General features: G+C 39.8%; 1 protein-coding gene across 2 annotated transcripts; it reads left to right on the forward strand.

Moving 5' to 3' along the window:
• The first annotated feature begins 577 nt into the window (after window positions 1-577).
• LOC122833265 (excitatory amino acid transporter 3-like) lies at window positions 578-20,324 on the forward strand. 2 transcript variants are annotated; one of them, XM_044120726.1, is made up of 13 exons: window positions 578-952; window positions 11,675-11,815; window positions 12,083-12,172; window positions 12,275-12,389; window positions 12,700-12,742; window positions 12,835-12,897; window positions 14,205-14,392; window positions 14,654-14,761; window positions 16,114-16,236; window positions 16,332-16,526; window positions 16,678-16,812; window positions 18,361-18,462; window positions 19,606-20,324. In XM_044120726.1, the coding sequence occupies exons 1-13, from the start codon at window positions 895-897 to the stop codon at window positions 19,712-19,714; spliced, it is 1,470 nt and encodes a 489-aa protein (XP_043976661.1). In that variant the 5' UTR covers window positions 578-894; the 3' UTR covers window positions 19,715-20,324. The 2 variants fall into 2 exon arrangements, with proteins under 2 accessions (XP_043976661.1, XP_043976652.1); XM_044120717.1 differs by having other exon boundaries at window positions 579-952; window positions 12,080-12,172.
• Window positions 20,325-22,376: the final 2,052 nt, after the last annotated feature.

Raw genomic sequence — 22,376 nt, forward strand, 5'->3', positions numbered from 1 at the left:
TTGAAAAATGTGTTTTTCTGAGACATAGAGTTTCCTTGTCCGCCATATGTGTTGACCCAGAGGTCAGGAGAACTATCCTGAGGGATTTCTGTCCCACCTCAAAACAGGACCGCATCTCAGGAAGATATTCTGTTTGAAACCCGAGGTAAATACAACATCCCAAATCTATTTAAATATATTATATTGTATATTAATATAGATTATTTAAAACTTATTGTATTAATCTTAAAACTCATAATGTTTTTCATTCTTTAATTGTATTATTCTTAAAACTCAGATGTCATAACAGATGGGGTGAATGGGGGATGGGCGGTAATACACCGGAAGGGGGGATGGGCGGTAATACACCGGAAGTGGGGGAGGGGCGGTAATACACCGGAAATTAAAATGATTAGGGTCATAAATCACTCCCGATTAAATTTTGGCATAAGGCTGCCTATATTACTCTCTATTGTTTAGAACATCTGAACCAAAATCAAGGTATCCAAGGAGACCAGGCCTGCCTTTCTCTGCATTTTCCAAAAAATGGAATCCCAGAACTGGATGCCAACAACAACAACAAGAACTTCCTAAACCAGAAACTTCATGAATCACTTGAACGCTGTTTAAGCAAAGATGTTTCGGTGAACTAACAAATGAATCAAACTGATTCAATGGAGACCTGATTCGTTTTTAAGCACGTGAAATTACTTAAAATCTGATGTATTTTTGAAAATATATTTCTAAAGTATTATTTATTGTACCAAGGTACCCATGGAGACCAAGTACGTTTTTTCAGAGCATTTTTTGAAAAGGGGGAGAAATGCCAAGCATTGTACACAAAACGGCAACTGATTCTCTTTAACGGCTGCGATAGACTGGCCCATCTGTCTCGGCTCACTGGACCACCGTGAAATGATTATATTGAAAGAGAGCCTGTTTCAGGGCTTTACCCTGATGATGATTTGCTTAGGTAAGTGCTAACTTCTTTTCTACTTCCGATCATCCTGTGATTTCTTATTGTTTATTTCATAAAGTGTATTTCATAGACTTTATTTTCATATGTGTCATGCACCCTTTCACAGCTGCCCGGCCCAGATGGGCTTTCAAGACACAATAAAACACATACAAACGAGGGGACACACATAAATACTCTTTAAATAAAAAGTGTCCTATTTATAAGGTGCCAGGGCTTCATCTCTTATGTAAGATATCAACTGTCCATTTACACTTATAAACCTCAAAATAAAACTGCTTAAGTTGTTCAGTGCATTCCTACAAATGTACTGAAAATCTGAATCCTCAGATATCTTAGCAATTTCTCTGGCCCAAGTATACCTGTTTGTGACACCCCAAACAGGAAAGGCTACAATGAGAATAAGACTTCTTCGTATAACTGATTGTGTGAATTTTCTAATTTTTTTTCTCATTTCAATTTATTATATCCTTCTTAGATTGCCTTAGATCAGGGGTGGGCAACTCCAGGCCTCGAGGGCCGGTCTCCTGCAACGTTTAGATGTATCTCTACTTCAACACACCTGAGTCAAATAATGAGATCATTAGCAGGACTCTGGAGAACCTGACACTTAGGAGGTTGATTCAGCTGTTGGATTCAACTGTGTTGGATAAGGGAGACATCTAAGAGTTGCAGGATACCGGCCCTTGAGGACCAGGATTGCCCACCCCTGCCTTAGATGCTTGCAAATTGCATGCGACAGTGGACGTAAAAGTAGAGACAAAACCTTGTTTGGTGGCAAAAAATAAAATAAAAAATGAGGCCAGAGAAGAAAGAAAAGACTTTTAGAGAAACTTGGGAGTAACAAGGGGAAGAAGGCCATTGAAAGAGCAACAGGTGGAAAAATTGGTGAAAATAAAAGAGGTACCAATGAGATCGTTTCATAGAGAGAGAGAGAGAGAGAGAGAGAGAGATTTTTTGATTTTGAAATGAATCATTTATTTTCAATCAATAATCGACATAGTATCACAAACTACGTAAAGAAAAAAAATAAATAAAATAAAATAAATAAATAAAAATAAAAAAATTACATGAACACCCTTCCAAAAAAGAGTTCTCCTTCTACCACACTACAAATTACTTCCCCATAACTCCAAATGTGGCAGAAAGTATCTAAATCCGACACTGATCTGTAAAAATTAAATTCAAGCAATAACCTAGACTTTACCAGATTAACAAATAAAGAAACCAAGTCAATATTCAAATCCTCCACTACCTTCCTCCTTCTACTTATATACACGGCCATTTTAGCCTGTCCTAATAAAAAATTTATCAATTTACATTTATTCCTTCCCTGGCGTGTGAATTTAAAACCACAAATAAATCCAAATTTTGTGAAAATTTCTCCAAAACTGTTGTAAATATTTCCCAAAAGCACAAAAAGAACCGATAGGCGAACACAATCAGAAAAACAATGAAACACTGTTTCTCTCTGTTCACAAAATGGACATTTTGCTTCCACAGCAGAATTAATAACAGAAACAAAAGAGTTTACAGCTACAATGCCATGAAGAATCCTCCACTGTAGATCTGCATGTTTTTTCACTAGAGGAGGCTTATACAAAGATTTCCATTCAGGCTTAATTCCAGGTGGTAAAGAAAAATGAGTCCTCCACACTGTGTCGCTGCGTCCATTCAGTTTGGTTTGATTCAGAGTTTTTACAATCATCCTATAGAACATTTTCCCAGAAGCTCCTTCTAGGGAGATTCCTTTACTGTCCACCGAGTCTAAAAAAGGACTAGAGCAGATCTTTATCCCAGGAAACAGTCTGAAGGATGGAAACGGGTCCAGGTGATTTGGTAACATGGTACCTTCATGATAATCAGTCAAAAGGGAACATTCATGTTCACTTAACTTATGTTTCCAATAGTTCAAAAGCTGACCAACAGATCGAATAGATTTTATTCCCAAACAATCAGCGAGTTTAACAGGATCATCCAGCCGAGGTCCAGCCAGCTCCACCACCCTCCCCAGGCAATAGACGTTCGCAGTGTGGAGCAGTCTGGACCAGGTTGTTGCTCCCCAAACAGGACAATCCAACAAACGCCCAAACAGAACCGGTTCCTGGAGCAGCCAGTGCAGAGACTCAGCCTGCTGCTGCTTCTCCTTTCTCAGCAAAGTCCACACAGAAAAAACACTCTTATAAAAACCTGGAAGACGAGAAGGGATCAGCTTGCCAGAATCCATCAGAAAGAGAGGCAAATCCAGACCCAAGCCGCCGACTCTTCGAAGAATGCAGTATGATATTTCCCTCCACACCAGATCCACGGGTCCCGTGAGCAGTCTCTGAATAAACTGAACACGAAAAGCAGCACCTCTGCTGGCCAGGTGGACCAGGCCTTGTCCACCTTCTTCTCTCGGCAGAAAGAGAATACTTTGAGGAATCCAGTGAAGTTTGTCCCAAAAAAAATCCACCATAAACCTTTGAACACTCGATAAAAGAGAAACTGGAGGATCAACACACATCAACCGGTGCCACAAGGCAGAAGAAATTAGATTGTTAATGACAAGAATTCGTCCTCTATATGACATTTTAGGTAAAATCCACTTCCACTTCAAAAGTCGACCCTTAACATTATCCAAAACATTTTCCCAATTTTTCCCCACAAACGTGTCGTTTCCCAAAAACACACCTAAATACTTGAGCCCTCCTTTTTTCCACACCAAGCCTCCAGGCAGACTGAGTTGATCCTCCAACCTACTTCCAGTAGTTATAGCCTCACTCTTTCTCCAATTTACTTTTGCAGAAGAGATACAGCCAAAACAAAAGACAGTGTTTACTAAAACATCAATATCTTCCTGTGTGTCTACAAAAACCATTACATCATCAGCATAAGCTGACAACTTTAAACACACATTACACCCAGGAATAGAAACACCAGATAGATCTTTCCTCAACTTATGAAGCAAAGGTTCAATTGCTAAAGAATAAAGCATCCCTGACAAAGGACACCCTTGCCTCACTCCTCTTAAAACATTGAAAGGAGCACTCAAACCACCATTAATTTTAAGTACACTCGCAATGTTACGATATAAAACCTGGATCATAGCTATAAAACCAGGGCTGAAACCAAAAGCAGCCAAAGTTTGCCACAAAAATTGGTGTTCAACCCGATCAAAAGCTTTTTCCTGATCTATTGAAATCAGACCAATATCTATGCCCAATGAGTTGGAGATTTCCAAAACGTCTCTGATTAAAGTGACATTGTCACTTATCAACCTGCCAGGCACACAGTAGGTCTGGTCCCCGTGAATGACTGAAGACATCACTTCTCTAAGTCTGGTAGCCAGAACCTTAGAGAATATTTTGTAGTCCGTGCAGAGCAAAGAGACTGGTCGCCAGTTCCTTAGATCCTGTAAGTCACCTTTCTTTGGGAGTAGAGTGATGACTGCCCGTCTGCAGCTCAGAGGCAGCCAACCTCTCTGCAGACTATCCACAATCACCTCCAACAAGTCCTCACCGATCACAGACCAGAATGATTTGTAAAAATCAACAGGAAGACCGTCCAGGCCAGGGGATCTACCACTCTTTAGGCTCATCAAGGCAGCATGCAGTTCATGCAGCGTGAGCTGAGCCTCCAATTTACAATTGGCTTCAGCATCCACCTGAGGAAGTCCTTCGTAGAAACCATCTCTCACATCCTGATTCTCCAAATGTTCACTCTTAAAAAGGTCTTTATAGAAACTGACAGCAAACTTCCTGATCTCAGAGGAACCTGAGATTGTAGATCCACAGTCAGACTTCAGGGAGTGAACAATCTTTCTTTGTCCATTCTTTTTTTCAAGTCCGAAGAAAAACTGGGACGGGGCGTCCATCTCCGATACACTTAGGAAGCGTGATCTGACTAGGGCTCCTTTAGCTGCTGTACCCAACAGGTTGGCTAAAATTGCCTTTTTAGATTTGAGGGAATTTAAAAACCCTCGATTTCCTGTAGATGCTGCCAAACCCTGCAGTTCTACTATCTGAGTCTCCAAGTCCCTCATAGATCTGGTTATATCTCTAGTAACATTGCGAGTGAACTGTTGACACAACTGTTTAATTTGACATTTACCAAAATCCCACCACTGTTGAACACAAGAAAAATCTGACTTAGACTGTTTATGACTGACCCAGAAATATTCAAAAGCTGTTCTAAAAGCTTTATCGTGTAAAAGAGCTGTATTAAAATGCCAATATACACTCCGTATACGAACATTTTCAATCAACACAGAACAACAAACCAGACAGTGATCAGAAAAACTGACAGGAATTATATGACAGTTATTGAATATATTCAACTGATGTTTAAAAGCATATATACGATCTAATCTTGCCAAGGATAAAAGATTATCTCTAGAATGACTCCATGTATACTGCCTCTGGTTCCTATTGAAAGCTCTCCACACGTCCGAAAGGTCAGAGGTCGCAGTCAGTTGCTTGAACCTCCGAGAGGATTCAGCATGAGGCTCTGAGTGGTTCCGATCAAGTGTCGGATTTTCAGTGCAATTAAAATCTCCACACAAAAATAAATAACTATCATCACTACAATCATTTACAGTGTCTTCCAAAATGTTCAACAGTAAAATTCTATCCGCCCCCTTAGTTGGAGCATACACATTAAGAAAAACTAGATTCACATTTTCATACTTGGCTTTAACTTTCAATAAACTACCTGCAATTATTTCCTCTGCTTCACAAGAAATAGGCAAAAAATTCTTAGAAAACAAAATCCCCACACCACCACTATAGCTGGACTTGTGACTAAAAAAACCCTCCCCTCCATTCTCCTTCTTCCAAACACTCTCATTATCAGCAGTGCTGTGTGTTTCCTGTACTAACATTATATCAATTTTCTTCAAAGCTATAAATTTAAACAACTCAGCCCTTTTCAATTTATCTCTAGCACCATTAAGATTTAATGTGCCTATTTTAAAATCACACATGAAAATGAAGAAACAAAAGAAAAAACACAGAGAAACATAAAATATGTCTCTAAACGTCTTCATCTTCATCGGCAGTAATTTCTTGGGATCTGACCCTTACAATCAGTTTCTTTAAGCGATAGATTTCTTGATCTGTTAACACATCATCTCCCGAATATCCAGTTTTCTTTGTTAAAGGCCGAGAAGATTCACAGTTTCAACAAATCCTCATCAAGCATGCTGTCATCCTCACAAAAGCTATCGCAAAAAAACTCATCAGTTCTTTTGTCCCCCAAATCTGCATCAAAACCACTCACAGATTCATCATGGTTCATCTCACAAACAGTGATATCAAGTTCATCAGAGCGATCGCAATTCAGAGAAGATCGAACTTCAGGTTGTTTCTCTGCAGTTACAGGAACCCCAGTTCACTGACTACCGTGAAACCACCAATGGCTGTGTGACCCACTTCAGCGGCCCCGCTGCCCACTTCGGCGACGCCTGCATTGGCGGTGGTGCCGCCGGCACCATCCCCATCACCAGCCTCCACCAAATGTGCACCCTTAAGTTTTTCTGGGCACAATCGAATTATATGACCTTCCGCTCCACAACCAAAACATTTCATGTTCTCTGATGAGGCAAAAACCATATAATTAAAACCATCTACTTTGAAATTGAAGGACAGGTTAAGCTCATTAGCTGTGTCCTTAAGGATCATAAAAACCTGCCTTCTATGACACACGACATGTTTAAGAAGCACAGATTTGCATCCTAAAGAAACCATCTTTATGGGTGAAACTAAATGTCCATAGCGTGACAATTCTTTTACAAGCAGATCGTTCTTAATAAACGGGGGTGCATTTGAAATTATAATCTTTTTAGCTGGAGTAACCAGCGGGAGAACCGGCGTGAAAGTGTCATGAATGACAACGCCCCTCTCAACCAACTCACTCACTTTAGATGTATCATCTAGAAATATAACGATTGCACCATTCATACGGGAAGCAGATTTCACACTATCATAACCTACCGCTCCTCCAACAGCTAATGCTGCCTCCTCTACCGAACAATTTACTGTTGGTACGAGTTTGACAGCATGTCGGCGTGTCAACTTTTCAAAACCTGCACCTCCCTCCACAACAGGCATGATGCCAACAAACGCCAAACCAAACCGGTAGCAAAAAGCTACCGGACCAGTTTGAAACAACCAAAAACCCACTTAAAGATCAAGTAACAAAGTGAAGAGAAAAATCTCACAAAAAAAGGTAGAAAGACTCAACAAACCACTCAGTCCAACACTCCCATCTCCACCTCCACTCACTGAGAGAGAGAGAGAGAGAGAGAGAGAGAGAGAGAGAGAGAGAGAGAGAGAGAGAGAGAGAGAGAGAGAGAGAGAGAGAGAGAGAGAGAGAGAGAGAGAGAGAGAGAGAGAGAGAGAGAGAGAGAGAGAGAGAGAGAGAGAGAGAGAGAGAGAGAGAGAGAGAGAGAGAGAGAGAGAGAGAGAGAGAGAGAGAGAGAGAGAGAGAGAGAGAGAGAGAGAGAGAGAGAGAGAGAGAGAGAGAGAGAGAGAGAGAGAGAGAGAGAGAGAGAGAGAGAGAGAGAGAGAGAGAGAGAGAGAGAGAGAGAGAGAGAGAGAGAGAGAGAGAGAGAGAGAGAGAGAGAGAGAGAGAGAGAGAGAGAGAGAGAGAGAGAGAGAGAGAGAGAGAGAGAGAGAGAGAGAGAGAGAGAGAGAGAGAGAGAGAGAGCACTGAACTGCGCTCATAGTGAAGAGTGGCTTAGGATGGCCACTAGGGGGCCCCAAGAGCAATTACTTAAATAATGTTTTTCTTTTTGCCAGTGTAAAGAATGATTTCTAAATGGTTAAATATTATTTAAAAACAAACAAAACAAAAAAAAAAACATCACAACTTTAGAATAAAAATGTGTTTTTCTTAATGTAATCTCATGGAAATTAATACTAAAAAAACAAACATTTCCACTTGGGGAACTGAACTTATGTTGAAATGGAAGCCATTTCATTTAACCCCTTTGGTGTATTGTAACAAAGGACACAGACAAACAGCAGGGAAGCAGAGGGTTGTCCCGTCAGACCATCAGTTCCCAAAACCACCAAAATATATATATATATATCGTAAAGCGCACATTGCACCACACAAAGGGTAAAAACCCTGCAGTTCTACTATCTGAGTCTCCAAGTCCCTCATAGATCTGGTTATATCTCTAGTAACATTGCGAGTGAACTGTTGACACAACTGTTTAATTTGACATTTACCAAAATCCCACCACTGTTGAACACAAGAAAAATCTGACTTAGATTGTTTATGACTGACCCAGAAATATTCAAAAGCTGTTCTAAAAGCTTTATGGTGTAAAAGAGCTGTATTAAAATGCCAATATACACTCCGTATACGAACATTTTCAATCAACACAGAACAACAAACCAAACAGTGATCAGAAAAACTGACAGGAATTATATGACCATTATTGAATATATTCAAATGATGTTTAAAAGCATATATAGATCTAATCTTGCCAAGGATAAAAGATTATCTCTAGAATGGCTCCATGTATACCGTCTCTGGTTCCTATTGAAAGCTCTCCACACGTCCGAAAGGTCAGAGGTCGCAGTCAGTTGCCTGAGCCTCCGAGAGGATTCAGCATGAGGCTCTGAGTGGTTCCGATCAAGTGACGGATTTTCAGTGCAATTAAAATCTCCACACAAAAATAAATAACCATCATCACTACAATCATTTACAGTGTCTTCCAAAATATTCAACAGTAAAATTCTATCTGCCCCCTTAGTTGGAGCAGAAACATTAAGAAAAACTAAATTCACATTTTCATACTTGGCTTTAACTTTCAATAAACTACCTGCAATTATTTCCTCTGCTTCACAAGAAATAGGCAAAAAATTCTTAGAAAACAAAATCCCCACACCACCACTATAGCTGGACTTGTGACTAAAAAAACCCTCCCCTCCATTCTCCTTCTTCCAAACACTCTCATTATCAGCAGTGCTGTGTGTTTCCTGAACTAACATTATATCAATTTTCTTCAAAGCTATAAATTTAAACAACTCAGCCCTTTTCAATTCATCTCTAGCACCATTAAGATTTAATGTGCCTATTTTAAAATCACACATGAAAATGAAGAAACAACACAGAAAACAGACTAAAACTCTCTGCAGTTTTCTTCAGTTTCTGAGTTTTAGTGCTGCTGTTAGCAGGTCCAAATATCCAGTTTCCTTTTTTAAAGGGACAGTTTCAACAAATCCTCATCAAGCATGCTGTCATCCTCACAAAAGCTGTCGCAAAAAAACTTCATCAGTTCTTTTGTCCCCCAAATCTGCATCAAAACCACTCACAGATTGATCATGGTTCATCTCACAAACAGTGATATCAAGTTCATCAGAACAATCATAATTAAGAGAGGATCGAACTTCAGGTTGTTTCTCTGCAGTTACAGGAACCCCAGAACCAGCAACATTAAGACCTTCACTGACTACCGTGAAACCATCATGTCCGCCTCAGCGACTGCGGCGACGGCGTTAGCGGCCCCGCTGCCCACTTCGACGCCAGGACATGGTGCCGTGGTGCACCATCCCCATCACCAGCCTCCACCAAATGTGCACCCTTAAGTTTTTCTGGGCACAATCGAATTATATGACCTTCCGCTCCACAACCAAAACATTTCATGTTCTCTGATGAGGCAAAAACCATATAATTAAAACCATCTACTTTGAAATTGAAGGACAGGTTAAGCTCATTAGCTGTGTCCTTAAGGATCATAAAAACCTGCCTTCTATGATACACGACATGTTTAAGAAGCACAGATTTGCATCCTAAAGAAACCATCTTTATGGGTGAAACTAGCTGTCCATAGCGTGTCAATTCTTTAACAAGCAGATCGTTCTTAATAAACGGGGGTGCATTTGAAATTATAATCTTTTTAGCTGGAGTAACCAGCGGGAGAACCGGCGTGAAAGTGTCATGAATGACAACGCCCCTCTCAACCAACTCACTCACTTTAGATGTATCATCTAGAAATATAACGATTGCACCATTCATACGGGAAGCAGATTTCACACTATCATAACCTACCGCTCCTCCAACAGCTAATGCTGCCTCCTCTACCGAACAATTTACTGTTGGTACGAGTTTGACAGCATGTCGGCGTGTCAACTTTTCAAAACCTGCACCTCCCTCCACAACAGGCATGATGCCAACAAACGCCAAACCAAACCGGTAGCAAAAAGCTACCGGACCAGTTTGAAACAACCAAAAACCCACTTAAAGATCAAGTAACAAAGTGAAGAGAAAAATCTCACAAAAAAAGGTAGAAAGACTCAACAAACCACTCAGTCCAACACTCCCATCTCCACCTCCACTCACTCCACCATTCACTGAGAGAGAGAGAGAGAGAGAGAGAGAGAGAGAGAGAGAGAGAGAGAGAGAGAGAGAGAGAGAGAGAGAGAGAGAGAGAGAGAGAGAGAGAGAGAGAGAGAGAGAGAGAGAGAGAGAGAGAGAGAGAGAGAGAGAGAGAGAGAGAGAGATAGAGAGAGAGAGAGAGAGAGAGAGAGAGAGAGAGAGAGAGAGAGAGAGAGAGAGAGAGAGAGAGAGAGAGAGAGAGAGAGAGAGAGAGAGAGAGAGAGAGAGAGAGAGAGAGAGAGAGAGAGAGAGAGAGAGAGAGAGAGAGAGAGAGAGAGAGAGAGAGAGAGAGAGAGAGAGAGAGAGAGAGAGAGAGAGAGAGAGAGAGAGAGAGAGAGAGAGAGAGAGAGAGAGAGAGAGAGAGAGAGAGAGAGAGACAGAGAGAGAGAGAGAGAGAGAGAGAGAGAGAGAGAGAGAGAGAGAGAGAGAGAGAGAGAGAGAGAGAGAGAGAGAGAGAGAGAGAGAGAGAGAGAGAGAGAGAGAGAGAGAGAGAGAGAGAGAGAGAGAGAGAGAGAGAGAGAGAGAGAGAGAGAGAGAGAGAGAGAGAGAGAGAGAGAGAAGAGAGAGAGAGAGAGAGAGAGAGAGAGAGAGAGAGAGAGAGAGAGAGAGAGAGAGAGAGAGAGAGAGAGAGAGAGAGAGAGAGAGAGAGAGAGAGAGAGAGAGAGAGAGAGAGAGAGAGAGAGAGCACTGAACTGCTGGCCACTAGGGGGCCCCAAGAGCAATTACTTAAATAATGTTTTTCTTTTTGCCAGTGTAAAGAATGATTTCTAAATGGTTAAATATTATTTAAAAACAAACAAAACAAAAAAAAAAAAACATCACAACTTTAGAATAAAAATGTGTTTTTCTTAATGTAATCTCATGGAAATTAATACTAAAAAAACAAACATTTCCACTTGGGGAACTGAACTTATGTTGAAATGGAAGCCATTTCATTTAACCCCTTTGGTGTATTGTAACAAAGGACACAGACAAACAGCAGGGAAGCAGAGGGTTGTCCCGTCAGACCATCAGTTCCCAAAACCACCAAAATATATATATATATATCGTAAAGCGCACATTGCACCACACAAAGGGTAAAAAAATTGTGTCTAAACTTCTGGTTAGCTTCACATGTATTTTGTGTCAATGATCTCTGGCCAATATTGCTCCCGATCAAATATGTATATTAATATGTTAGAAAACATGTCTACAAAATATATAATTAGCCATTTATGTTAAAACATCCCCATTTATTTTCATGATTGTTATGAAGTCTATCTAAGCTAAGGTTCTTTTTACATCTTGATATTATTTGTATTTTCTGTGAATATTTATATATATATATTTGTGATTTTTTTTCCTCCACAGGTTTAGGCATTGGGTTTTTGCTGAGGTTTATGGTTTCTGTAACTCAAGATCAAATGGTGTGGATCAAATTCCCAGGAGATTTGCTGTTTAGCCTGCTTCAGTTTTTTGCTGTCCCTCTCATTGTGACACGTCTAATGGCAGGCAAGCTAAAAATTCAGAAACTTCATGTGTTAACTTGTAAATGTTAGAAATAGATTTAAAAGATGCTCTCTTTTTTTTAGGATAATCTGTATCAATGTTGCTCAAAACAATTGATTTATTTTTATTTTTTGTGGCTAAAAAGTGTTTAAAGAAGAAGATCAGTTCAGACATTTAGACTATTGCTTGGACACGCATAAACTGGTATGTTGTCTTGCTCATTGCTCAGGCATCAGGTGAACTTCTGATTCTGATCTCTTTTCTCAGAAGTAAGTGGATTAAACAACAGATTGCCTGGGAGATCAGCCTTCTTCATAACATCGTACATCTGTGGCTCTACCTTCCTGGCTGTAGCTCTCGGTGACTTTATAATGGGCAACACAGTTTAACATAGATGTATTAAGACAGTCATTGTGTGTATTGTGTAATTGTTTTGACATACTGCCTGTGACTGTGTTGCAGGACTGGCTCTAGTGATCCTGGTCAAGCCTGGTATGGAATACACAACCGGCAAAAAAACCGTTAGCATAGATATGCCGACCCCCTCTTATCATGTGGTTTTCATGGATCTTATTAGGTGAGAAGATAAGTGTTTAGACAAAATTCCTGGTTTGCATGTTCAGGTTGTAATTTAAAGAAGTTAAAATAGAGATTTTTGTTATCTCTGATAATTATAAATTAAAACTTTCTGATGTTACGGAAAAAAACATCCTCATGTTCCATCCAGCCATTGTCTGACATGCTTGGGAGGGTTGCTGGTGTCAATGGGTGAGAAGCGGGTACACCCTGGACAGGTCGCCAGGCCATTTCAGTATCCTCATGTTTTGTATCTTTAAAATTTACAAGTACCTCTTATTTTTGGTCTGACTCTCCTTTGACTTGCATAGGAACTTGGTTCCAGAGAGCTACCCTCAGGCTTTCTACGAGCAGGTGGGTTTTTTATTCCGCTCCGCAACTCACTGTGTAACTTTCCATGTTGGATTTGGAAGGTTTTAAAAAAGTTTCTTTTTGTTTTCTTGCAGTTCAGGACAAGGATTGTTCATGTTAAAGTGCAAAGTTCGAGTCCCGCCATAGATCCAGCAGTAGTAAGTATGTTCTTCTGATCTTTGTTCTTTTTCTAGAGCACCTTCCGAAAGTCTTTATGTCCCTGGAGCTTTTTCACATGTTGTCACATTACAACCACATTCGTCACTGTATTTTGTTTAGATTTAAAGCAGTGAACCAACACAAAAGAGTACCTTATTGCGAAGAGGAAGAAAAACGATGGATGGCTTTGAATTTCTTTCAAATTAAAACATGAAGGGAGAGGTGGTGTTTGTTCTCAGCCCACCTGAGGGACAGACGTACCTTTCTGTAGTGGTCATAGGGTGCAAGGAGGGACACGTCAGCAGGGAACAGACAGACAAGCAACCATGCAAAATACTTGTACCTGTTGACATGATGACCCAACAATAACCTATTTTGGGAAGAGGGAGGAACATCCGTTTTCACATTTTGCCACAGATTTTCTGTTGTATTTAAGCTTGGATTTGACAACAGGGATCCATAATGTGGTCATGCTTTCACCTCAACCATTCCAGTGTAGATATGGACTGAATGTGGCTGTTCTGCTGCAAGGGGAATGTCATAAAACTAATGCCATTCTTGCTGACAAATCTCACCCTTTACATGCGGCGTTCCAGTTTCTGCCTTTTGGCCTCTGGCTCAGACTTCTTAATATGAAAAGTAACAGGTACAAGCACTCCTTTGTTCCTACCGCAATTTCTCTTTTTAACACAGGACAAGGTAGGGGACTTGCATCTGATTGTTAGCGTTTGTATTAACTGTCGGTCGACATATACACTGCTGTACTCTCCCCGTTATGCATTGATTTATGTTTGATGTCTTTTTTTAGTATGTTTTATTATTATTATTAATTTTTTTTTTGACTTTGATACTTTGTCTTTTAGTTTTTATACTTGGTGTAACATCAGTTACCCATTTGGGACATGAATAAATCTGAATCTGAACCTGAATCTGAATTTTCCTGCACTTAGCTCCATCCGTCAGCTTCCCTGTCCCTGCAGAAGAAAGCCAAATGAACACACGTGGATAACTGGATATACATTGGCTAATGAAGCATAAAGTTTGGCTAAATACACAATATCTAAAAATAATTTTTTAGATTTTTACATGTCAAGGTTTTATAAACCTTGAATTTGTTTCTTTGCATCTCACAACTATGCAGTACTTTGGATTGGTATTTTACAAACTAAATGCAAATAAAATGCATCAAAGTTTATGGCTTTATTGTGACTTTTTTGTGGAAAAGTGATATGTATTGTCCAACAATGTGCTGTACTCCTATGAAACTGCTCTTAGAGAGTTAGGTCCAGCACATTTGTGTTTCTAGACGCAGAATGGCACTGAGACGATGCTGATAGGCCAATATGTTGCTGGAGCCAACATGGTAGGATTGATCTTCTCGACTGTCATGATCGGCCTCATGTTAAACAGGGCGGGACTCAAAGCCGAAGCCACTGTGAAGTTCATTAAATGCCTCAGCATTGCACTGAAAATCATTTTCGACTGGATCTTGTGGTAAGATCAAGCACTACATCATTTCTCTATTTTACCAATTTAGATTCCTTTTTATTATAAAAAAATACTCTTAATCAGTTCAGGTCAGACAAAAGGGCAAATCACTGGGACCATACCACTGAGATTTGATTCCAGTTTTTGTATTTACATAAGGAAACTGTTTTTTATTAGTAGTATTATTATTTTTATTAACAAACAGAGAATTGAAATAATTTTTTTAACCTTTTTTTTTTTTTTTTTTTTGACTGATCTTTGTTTCAGGTACTTGCCATTTGGCCTTTTGTTCCTGGTTGTGGAACACGTGTTGAACGTTAACGACTGGACCGTTATCATTAAACTTACCAGACTTACAGGAGTAATTTTTCTGGGGTACGTCCACCTTGTCCATCTCAGCTTTGTTTCTACTGCTCTAAGGTGGCAGCACTGAACTCTGCATAAAAATGAAAGAAATTACTTTGAATGTATTTACAGAACAGTACAGTACTACTCCTACTCCTTCTTTATGCATAGAGGATGAAAAGATCGGTTCTTATAAATACAATAGTTTTCAGTCCAGTTCAAGCAGTTTTCTCCAGAAGTTCTGGCCCTAAAAGGTTTTGTTAGTGAACAAACGGCATCATGAAGACTGTTACAGTCCAGTCGGCAAGGCACAAGGACAGATGTTTATTTATTTTTCTAAAAATTATTAACAGAAGCAAACCTAACTCTGGATAGCAAACCAAAACTGACCTCCCACAATAAACACACTGGGGAATTTATACATTACGACTGGCCTACACAAACAAATAAGGGTGGGGAAGGAGTCACAGACAAGCAATGCATAAACAAACCAACACATTTTGATTACAATACAAATGTAAAAGCAAAACAACCTAACACTAAAAATGTTTTAGTAATTGTGCTATTAGTAGAGAGAGGTATTTTCTTCAGTATCTACCTCTCTGCTTCCAGCAGCCTGAAGGACTGATGCCTGATGCAGTCCTCTCCCCCAGGAGTCCTTTAAAACTCAGCAAAACAGAAATAATTAGCAATCCAAATATACATACGGTGTATACTGGGCGACTGTGGCTGTATGGTAGAGTAGTCGCCTTGCGATCAGAAGGTTGTAGGTTCAATTCCAGCTTCCTCCTGCCACATGTTGATGTGCCTCTGGGCCAGGCACTTATCCCCAAATTGCTTACCGATCTGCGTATCGGTGTATAAATGTGTGTGTGTTTGTGAGTGCGAATGGGTGAATGCGTCAGTGGTCAAAACGACTGGAAAGCGCTATATAAGTTCAGTCCATTTACCATTTACCATATACTAAATGTGTGCACTCATAATAGAAAACATCCTAATGCAATACCACAGAAAACGTGAAATTATAAATACATTGAGTGAAAACATTTGAATGAATACTAACACTGGGGAAAAGCTCGTGCAATTTGTTTCTGCAAATGTTGCTTCTATGAAAGCGTAAAGCTGGTGGAGACACAACCCAACAGGCTGCAGCTGGAACTGCAGCAAAGGACTGAGACTGAATAGAGATGCACAAACATCTTCATCTTCTTACTGTGCAACCATGCATCATTTCCCTTCCACTTTACACTACTGTGTGTTAGAACGTCATATAAAATCTCCCAAACACATTGAACTGTCAAAAAGTGTCAAAACATGAAGCTAGTGAATATTTTTTCTTTGAATGTTTTTAATAATGATCATGATTTTGTTGTCTCTTTCAGGCTCGCAATCCACTCCTTTCTTGTTCTTCCATTGATTTTCTTCGTGTTCACCAAACAGAACCCCTTTCTCATCTTCGCACAGATTTCCAAGGCTTTGTTCACCTCAGCGGTCCTGGCGTCCAGGTGAGATGTTCTGTTTGTTTGTTGTCAAAGTGTGACACTTTTGTAGTTTCCTCATACAAACGGTTTGCCAATGAAGGATGTGCTTTCTGCCAAAGTGCCGCCACTCTGCCTATCACCATCGAATGCTGTGAAGAGAACGTGAAGATTGATAGGACACTCTGCCGCCTTATGTTGCCAATGGTCAGCAGCTTCAACATGAACGGAATGGCGCTGTATGAAGTGGTCGCTGTCCTCTTTATTGCCCAGTCAAGTAACACCCTTTTGGATGTCAGCCAGATCATCACCATTTGGTAAACTGCTTCCTAGAAGTACCTGGAATTGAGAAAAGATGCTTGCTGGGATTGTTAAGAGGAATACAGTTGTTTGCTGTAGTTGAGGCATAAATGCTCATGAGCATTTCCAGCTGCTTGAAGCACAATCTCCATTGTGCTTGGTTTGCAGTGCGACCTGTTGCATTTCAAGCTTTGGAGCTGTAGGTGTTCCGGCAACGGGATCTGCAACCACTATCGTGATTTTGACAGCTGTGGGACTACCTGCACATGACGCCTCCCTTCTGCTGGTCTTTGAGTGGTTTCTGTAAGTTTAACTGGATACTCATCACCTGCTACGCTGTGTGCACAATTATTAGGCAAGTTTTAGTTTTGACCATATCATCATTTTTATGCATATTTTCCTCCAATTTCAAGCTGCACAATCTTGAATGCTTTTTGAATATAAACATGTCAGCTGGTGTGCATTTTTTTTTAATGAGGGAGTGTGGGCCTAAGGGGATCAACACGCTATATCAAGTTGTGCATAATTAATGGGCAGTTTCTTTTCCTCAGGCAAAAAGTGCCAAAAAAAAAGATTTAAGTGACTCTGAAAAGTCCCAAATTGTAAAAAGTCTTTCAGAGGGATGCAGCACTCTTGAAACTGCTAAGATATTTGGGTGTGATCACAGAACCATTAATTGTTTTGCTGCAAATAGTCAAAGGGACACAAGAAACATGTTGAGAAAAAAAGAGGTAAATTAACTGCCAAAGATTTGTGAAAAATCAAACTTGAAGCTGCCGGGATCTTGTTATCTTCCATTGCTGTCACATTCCAGAACTGCATTATACCTGGAGGGCCCAGAAATACAAGATGTTCAGAGCTCAGAGACATGGCCAAGGTAAGGACGGCTGACCACCACTGAACAGGACACAAGTTGAAACATCAAGACTGGACCAAGACACATCTGAAAACAGACTTTTCAAAGGTTTTATGAACTGATGAGATAAGAGTGACTCTTGACGGACCAGATGGATCAAGCCGTGGCAGGATTAGTAATGGGCACAGAGCTCCACTTCACATCAGACGCCAGGAAGGTACTGATACGGGCTGGTATTATTAAAGATGAGCCAGTTTTTGGGTTGAAGATGGACTCAAAATCTACTCCCAAACCTACTGTCAGTTTTTAGAAGACACGTCCTTCAAGCAGTTATCCGGGAAAAAGTCTGCATCTTTCAAGAAGACCATGATGTTTGTTCAGGACAATGTGCATTTACATATATCAAAGTACTCCTCCATGTGGCTAGCCAGTAAAGACCTTAAAGATGGAAGAATAATGAAGTTGCCCCCTTCTTCACCAGACCAAGATCGCATAAAGAACTCATGGGCCCTTCTTAAACGGGTTGGATTGACCGAGAGTTCTGTAGTTGTGCAATAATAAAATTAATCCTCAAAACTACAACTTGCGTAATAATTATGCACACAGTGTACGTGTTTAACCATCTAGTCATGTAGTCATTTTGGATGGAGTTATACTTATCTGCTATCAAAAGCTTGCAGTTATTTTTGACCAGGACATAGCCCAAAAGACTGCAGCTAGAACTGCAGCAAAAGGTCTCATTGAGAGATGCACAAACATCTCTATTCAGCTTTTTCTGCAAACAAAATACTACTACAAGTCGCCTACTTGTGGGGAGAGCATGCGTAGCAATGATTGATAAAACTACCCTTGGAGACTGATTTTGTTACTAGGAACAGCCGGAGCTGGAGAAGAACTGGTGCATCTGGTTGTTGTAGATGGAGGGACAGAAAGCCTTCAAGAAAAACATAGTTGAGTCTGACAGCATGTTTGTTCTCCTCTTATGTGCTCTTCAGAGACCATTTCACTACCATAGTCAATGTGCTAGGAGACTGCTATGGTGTGGCTCTCATCCATCATCTGTGCCAGCATGAGCTCTGGACCCAGGACAAATTAAGGTAAGTGAAATCATTCAAATGATGTGTTCATCTGCAAAGACATGATGTTGCCGATAGTGTTCACTTCCGTGTCCAAATCGATCAATTCAGGCTTTCCAGTGCTTCTCACTGCTACAGGTCGATGAAATCCAGCACTGAGGCTGAACAAATAGGGTGGTCTCAGAAAGAACAGTGAATTTGAGCATGGTACCATGAGAGGACACCATGTTATGACACTTCCAGTCATTACATTTTGTCAGCTGTACTCTAGACCAGTGTGGACATGTTTCAAATCCTGCCTCAAAAGTATCAAAAAAAAAAAAAAAAAAAATGCACCAAAGTCTTTCCTCCCTGGACTCTGGATGACAAACCACCTCTCCCAGGAGATTCTTCTGACCCCTTGCATCTGATGTTTTACTCTGCAGAAGCTGCATCGCGTTCTTACCGATGTGAAAATTATAAAACACGTCGGTGTCCTAACAACTGGGTTTGTCAGTGGTCAGGAAAACAACAGCTCTTGTGTGTCAGCAGTGTTTGAGGTGTACAGGAAGGCGGGGTGGGATTCATTATTTGGTACCGTTCACCAGAAGTCGGGCTCAGCCCAGTTGTTTAAGTGACTGGAACTCCTAATGATTTAGCACACCAAGGCATTTTTTTTTTTTTTTTTACTATTTCCATCGCCCATCCTTGTGGGAACAGTTTGAAAATGGCCTCTTCCTGTTCTCACATGTCTGTGCACCAGTGCATAAAGCAGGACCCATAACATAGATGAGTAGGTTTACCGGTCTGCTCACGTCATATGAAACCGCATGGATTGAGATTAGGATGATGCTCAGGTATGTGTGCATGTGTGAAGGCAGATGAGTGAATACTTTTGTCCACATTGTGCACATCCAATTCTGAACTACGTCAGTGTTCTCGGTAGTATTCACTCAGAGAGCCACATAAAAATAATCTAAATGGTTCAGAGCCTCTTCAGTTAGTAGTATTTTTCTATGAAACGTTGAGTAAAATATGGGCTCGAGTTCTTATAATGCAATACAGTATATATCTAGAATGTAGACTATTATAAGTAATTGAGTAGACTGAGTAGAAAGGCATGAGATATTTTGGTCACAGTTTGTCCAGATCGCTGTTAACCATGTTTACCATTTTGCCTGTTAGGATGGAAGGGATACGTTCCACCGGGGAGCTCGAGCTGGACTTACTCTGCTTGGAAAACGATGAAGAGTTCATTACTTCCTCTTCCTCAGAATCCATTTCATCTAAGTGAGGGGATCATCTCGGCACCATATTAACATCGACGTATTCAGCATCAGGACAGGAATGTCAGCAACCTGGGATGTGTCAACTGATCATTTCATGTTTGAATATATTCGTTGCGAGCAGGACGGTGCCAAAGCAGTTTATTCATCTGTATTTAGTTTCTGTTTTATTTCTCTTTTTGCATCTTTTAAATTATTTATATTCATTAATTCATTAACACAATTCTAGAGTTTATTGTTGTATGCAATGGCGTGTTTACCATGTGGACGTTACTATTTATATAAAATGAATTTTGACAATAGAAATATTTCTCTAGTGTTTCCTCACTAATTAACTGAGCTGTCACAGTTCTTCATCTTCTCTGATTGATTTTCTCCCACTTCCAAATCCTCACGGTTTTATTTCCTGTAATTACTTGCGTTAGCTGTTCCTTTTTTTTATTAGTAGGATCATTTCATTATGTGTGTCTGGTGGTTAAACGCCTTTCTTTCTGTTTTTAAGCTCTGTAACTTTGTATCAGGCTTGACTGAATGACAAATGCTCTACATACAAAATTTGGCTGATTGATTGATACAACAATACTTTGTAAATAAATACATTTCTTCGTGTTGCATGAACAGATTTGCTGCTTTCAAATTCAAAATAACTGAATTAAATCTCATCTTTATGAATGAACACGTGAACAGTGCATAAAATCTTTTCTTGAGATCAGCTGATTTTAATAAATTGCCAGTCAACTTAAAGTCTTTATTTATGTACAAGCAATTTAAAAATAATTTATTAAGTGTCCATAAAGTGGACCCTGAAAAGCAGTGCACAAAAAACAAATCAGCCGAACACTGATACTGGAAAATGGAGCCCTGTCTTTACTATATTGCCTAAATTATTCATCCTTTCAAGGACAATCCTTGGAGGTTATCGCCAAGCTCTGCACCTTCTGCTCGAATGATAATTTCAAACACTGTGTGATCTGCCAAGATCATTTGAACTCTCTCATCCTTTGACAAAAAAGAAAAGAAAATAAGTCACAGATATGCCTTGCATCCATATTTGCAGCACAACATCTCTGTTGTAATGCCATAAAACAGCTCTAATCCATATTCATAGCAATACATGTCATCAAAAAACCCACAGGCAAAATATATTTTTTATGGGAGTTTATTTAACTTGCCTAATGATCTTTCTTTAGGCAGATCATTAGGCATTTTTCTCCTCAATGCCGGGCATCTAGTTACCCGGCATTGGACACCAATGTAATTATAAATCCACTCTACTAATTGTTCCCTTTTTTCTCTGGCGAAAGCTGAAGATATCCCACAAGTTAGTGTTTATATCTGACCTGCAACAACAGCAAGTGACTGAATTTGGAGTGAGTTTAAATGTCTAGTAGCCAGGTGGCGATTTGGGATTGCGCCACATTATGGTGCATGTTTTCAAATCTATGATCAACTATCTGTTGTCTTTAAATGTACCTTTTGAATAAATTGGAATTCAAAAGGTGGATGGATGGATGGATGGATGGATGGATGGATGGATGGATGGATGGATGGATGGATGGATGGATGGATGGATGGATGGATGGATGGATGGATGGATGGATGGATGGATGGATGGATGGATGGATGGATGGATGGATGGATGGATGGATGGATATTTCCTAATGCAACTATCATTGTAGGAGGGGATTTTAATATGATATTACCTCCAAACTCAAACATTTTCCTTAAATCATTCATGCAGAGACACAATTTAAAATACGTGTGGAGAGAAAACGTTCCACTGGGCTCAGAAACATTATTGTCGACATTCTTCCAACTCCGCTAACAGATCATAAACCAATATTTCAGTGAACTTAATTTGTCTGACAGCTAATCACAGAATAGGAAAGGAATTGGATCCTAAACAATTGTTTACTTTAACTATACTCGGTATAACAAAAAAAAAAACTCAGTTTCTTTTTTTTTTTTTTTTTTTTGACAAAATCATCACAGAAAAACAACTGAACTATTTAAATTTCAGACTGAAAGTCTCTGAGACAATATGGCTGCAATTTAAAAAAAAATGTCCAAGACAGCTGCAGAAAACAAAATCATTAGTGAATTTATGATCCTCTCCAAAAAGAGTCCCTTAGACTTTTCACAGTAAATTTAACCACTTTACTTAAGCTGTCATAATATGTGAACTCTTTAGAAATCATGTTGAAGACGATAAGTCGTTGTTTACTGTCACTAACACCACCGTTGGTAAAGCCTGTTTTTCTTCTACTTATAAGAATAAAAAGATATTATTTCTGCACCTTCAGATGTTTAACATTGGGACAACGATCCACTTTAAGAGGCGTGGGCATTTCATTAGAAACTTTTGAGGCATGTTTCCTTCAAAATGCTGCACAGAAACAATCCTACCAAACAATACATGAATGACATACAGTATATCATCAGAGTGCTGTGTGGTACTAGTTCTCTGAAACGCATGCTGTTTTGCATTTTGGTCAAATTTTTGAGTATTGAGTCGGGCAGAGGGGACAGACAAATGGATGGAGGAAGAGGATCAAAGTGAGAGGGAAGTAACGGGAACATGAAAGTCAGACAGATGTGTGTGTGTGTGTTTTTTTTTATTTACAAATTACTGCATATAAATTAGACATTGCAGACGAACAAAGAGAGGCA

The sequence above is a fragment of the Gambusia affinis genome, linkage group LG01 (assembly GCF_019740435.1).
Source record: "Gambusia affinis linkage group LG01, SWU_Gaff_1.0, whole genome shotgun sequence".
Lineage (NCBI taxonomy): Eukaryota > Metazoa > Chordata > Actinopteri > Cyprinodontiformes > Poeciliidae > Gambusia > Gambusia affinis.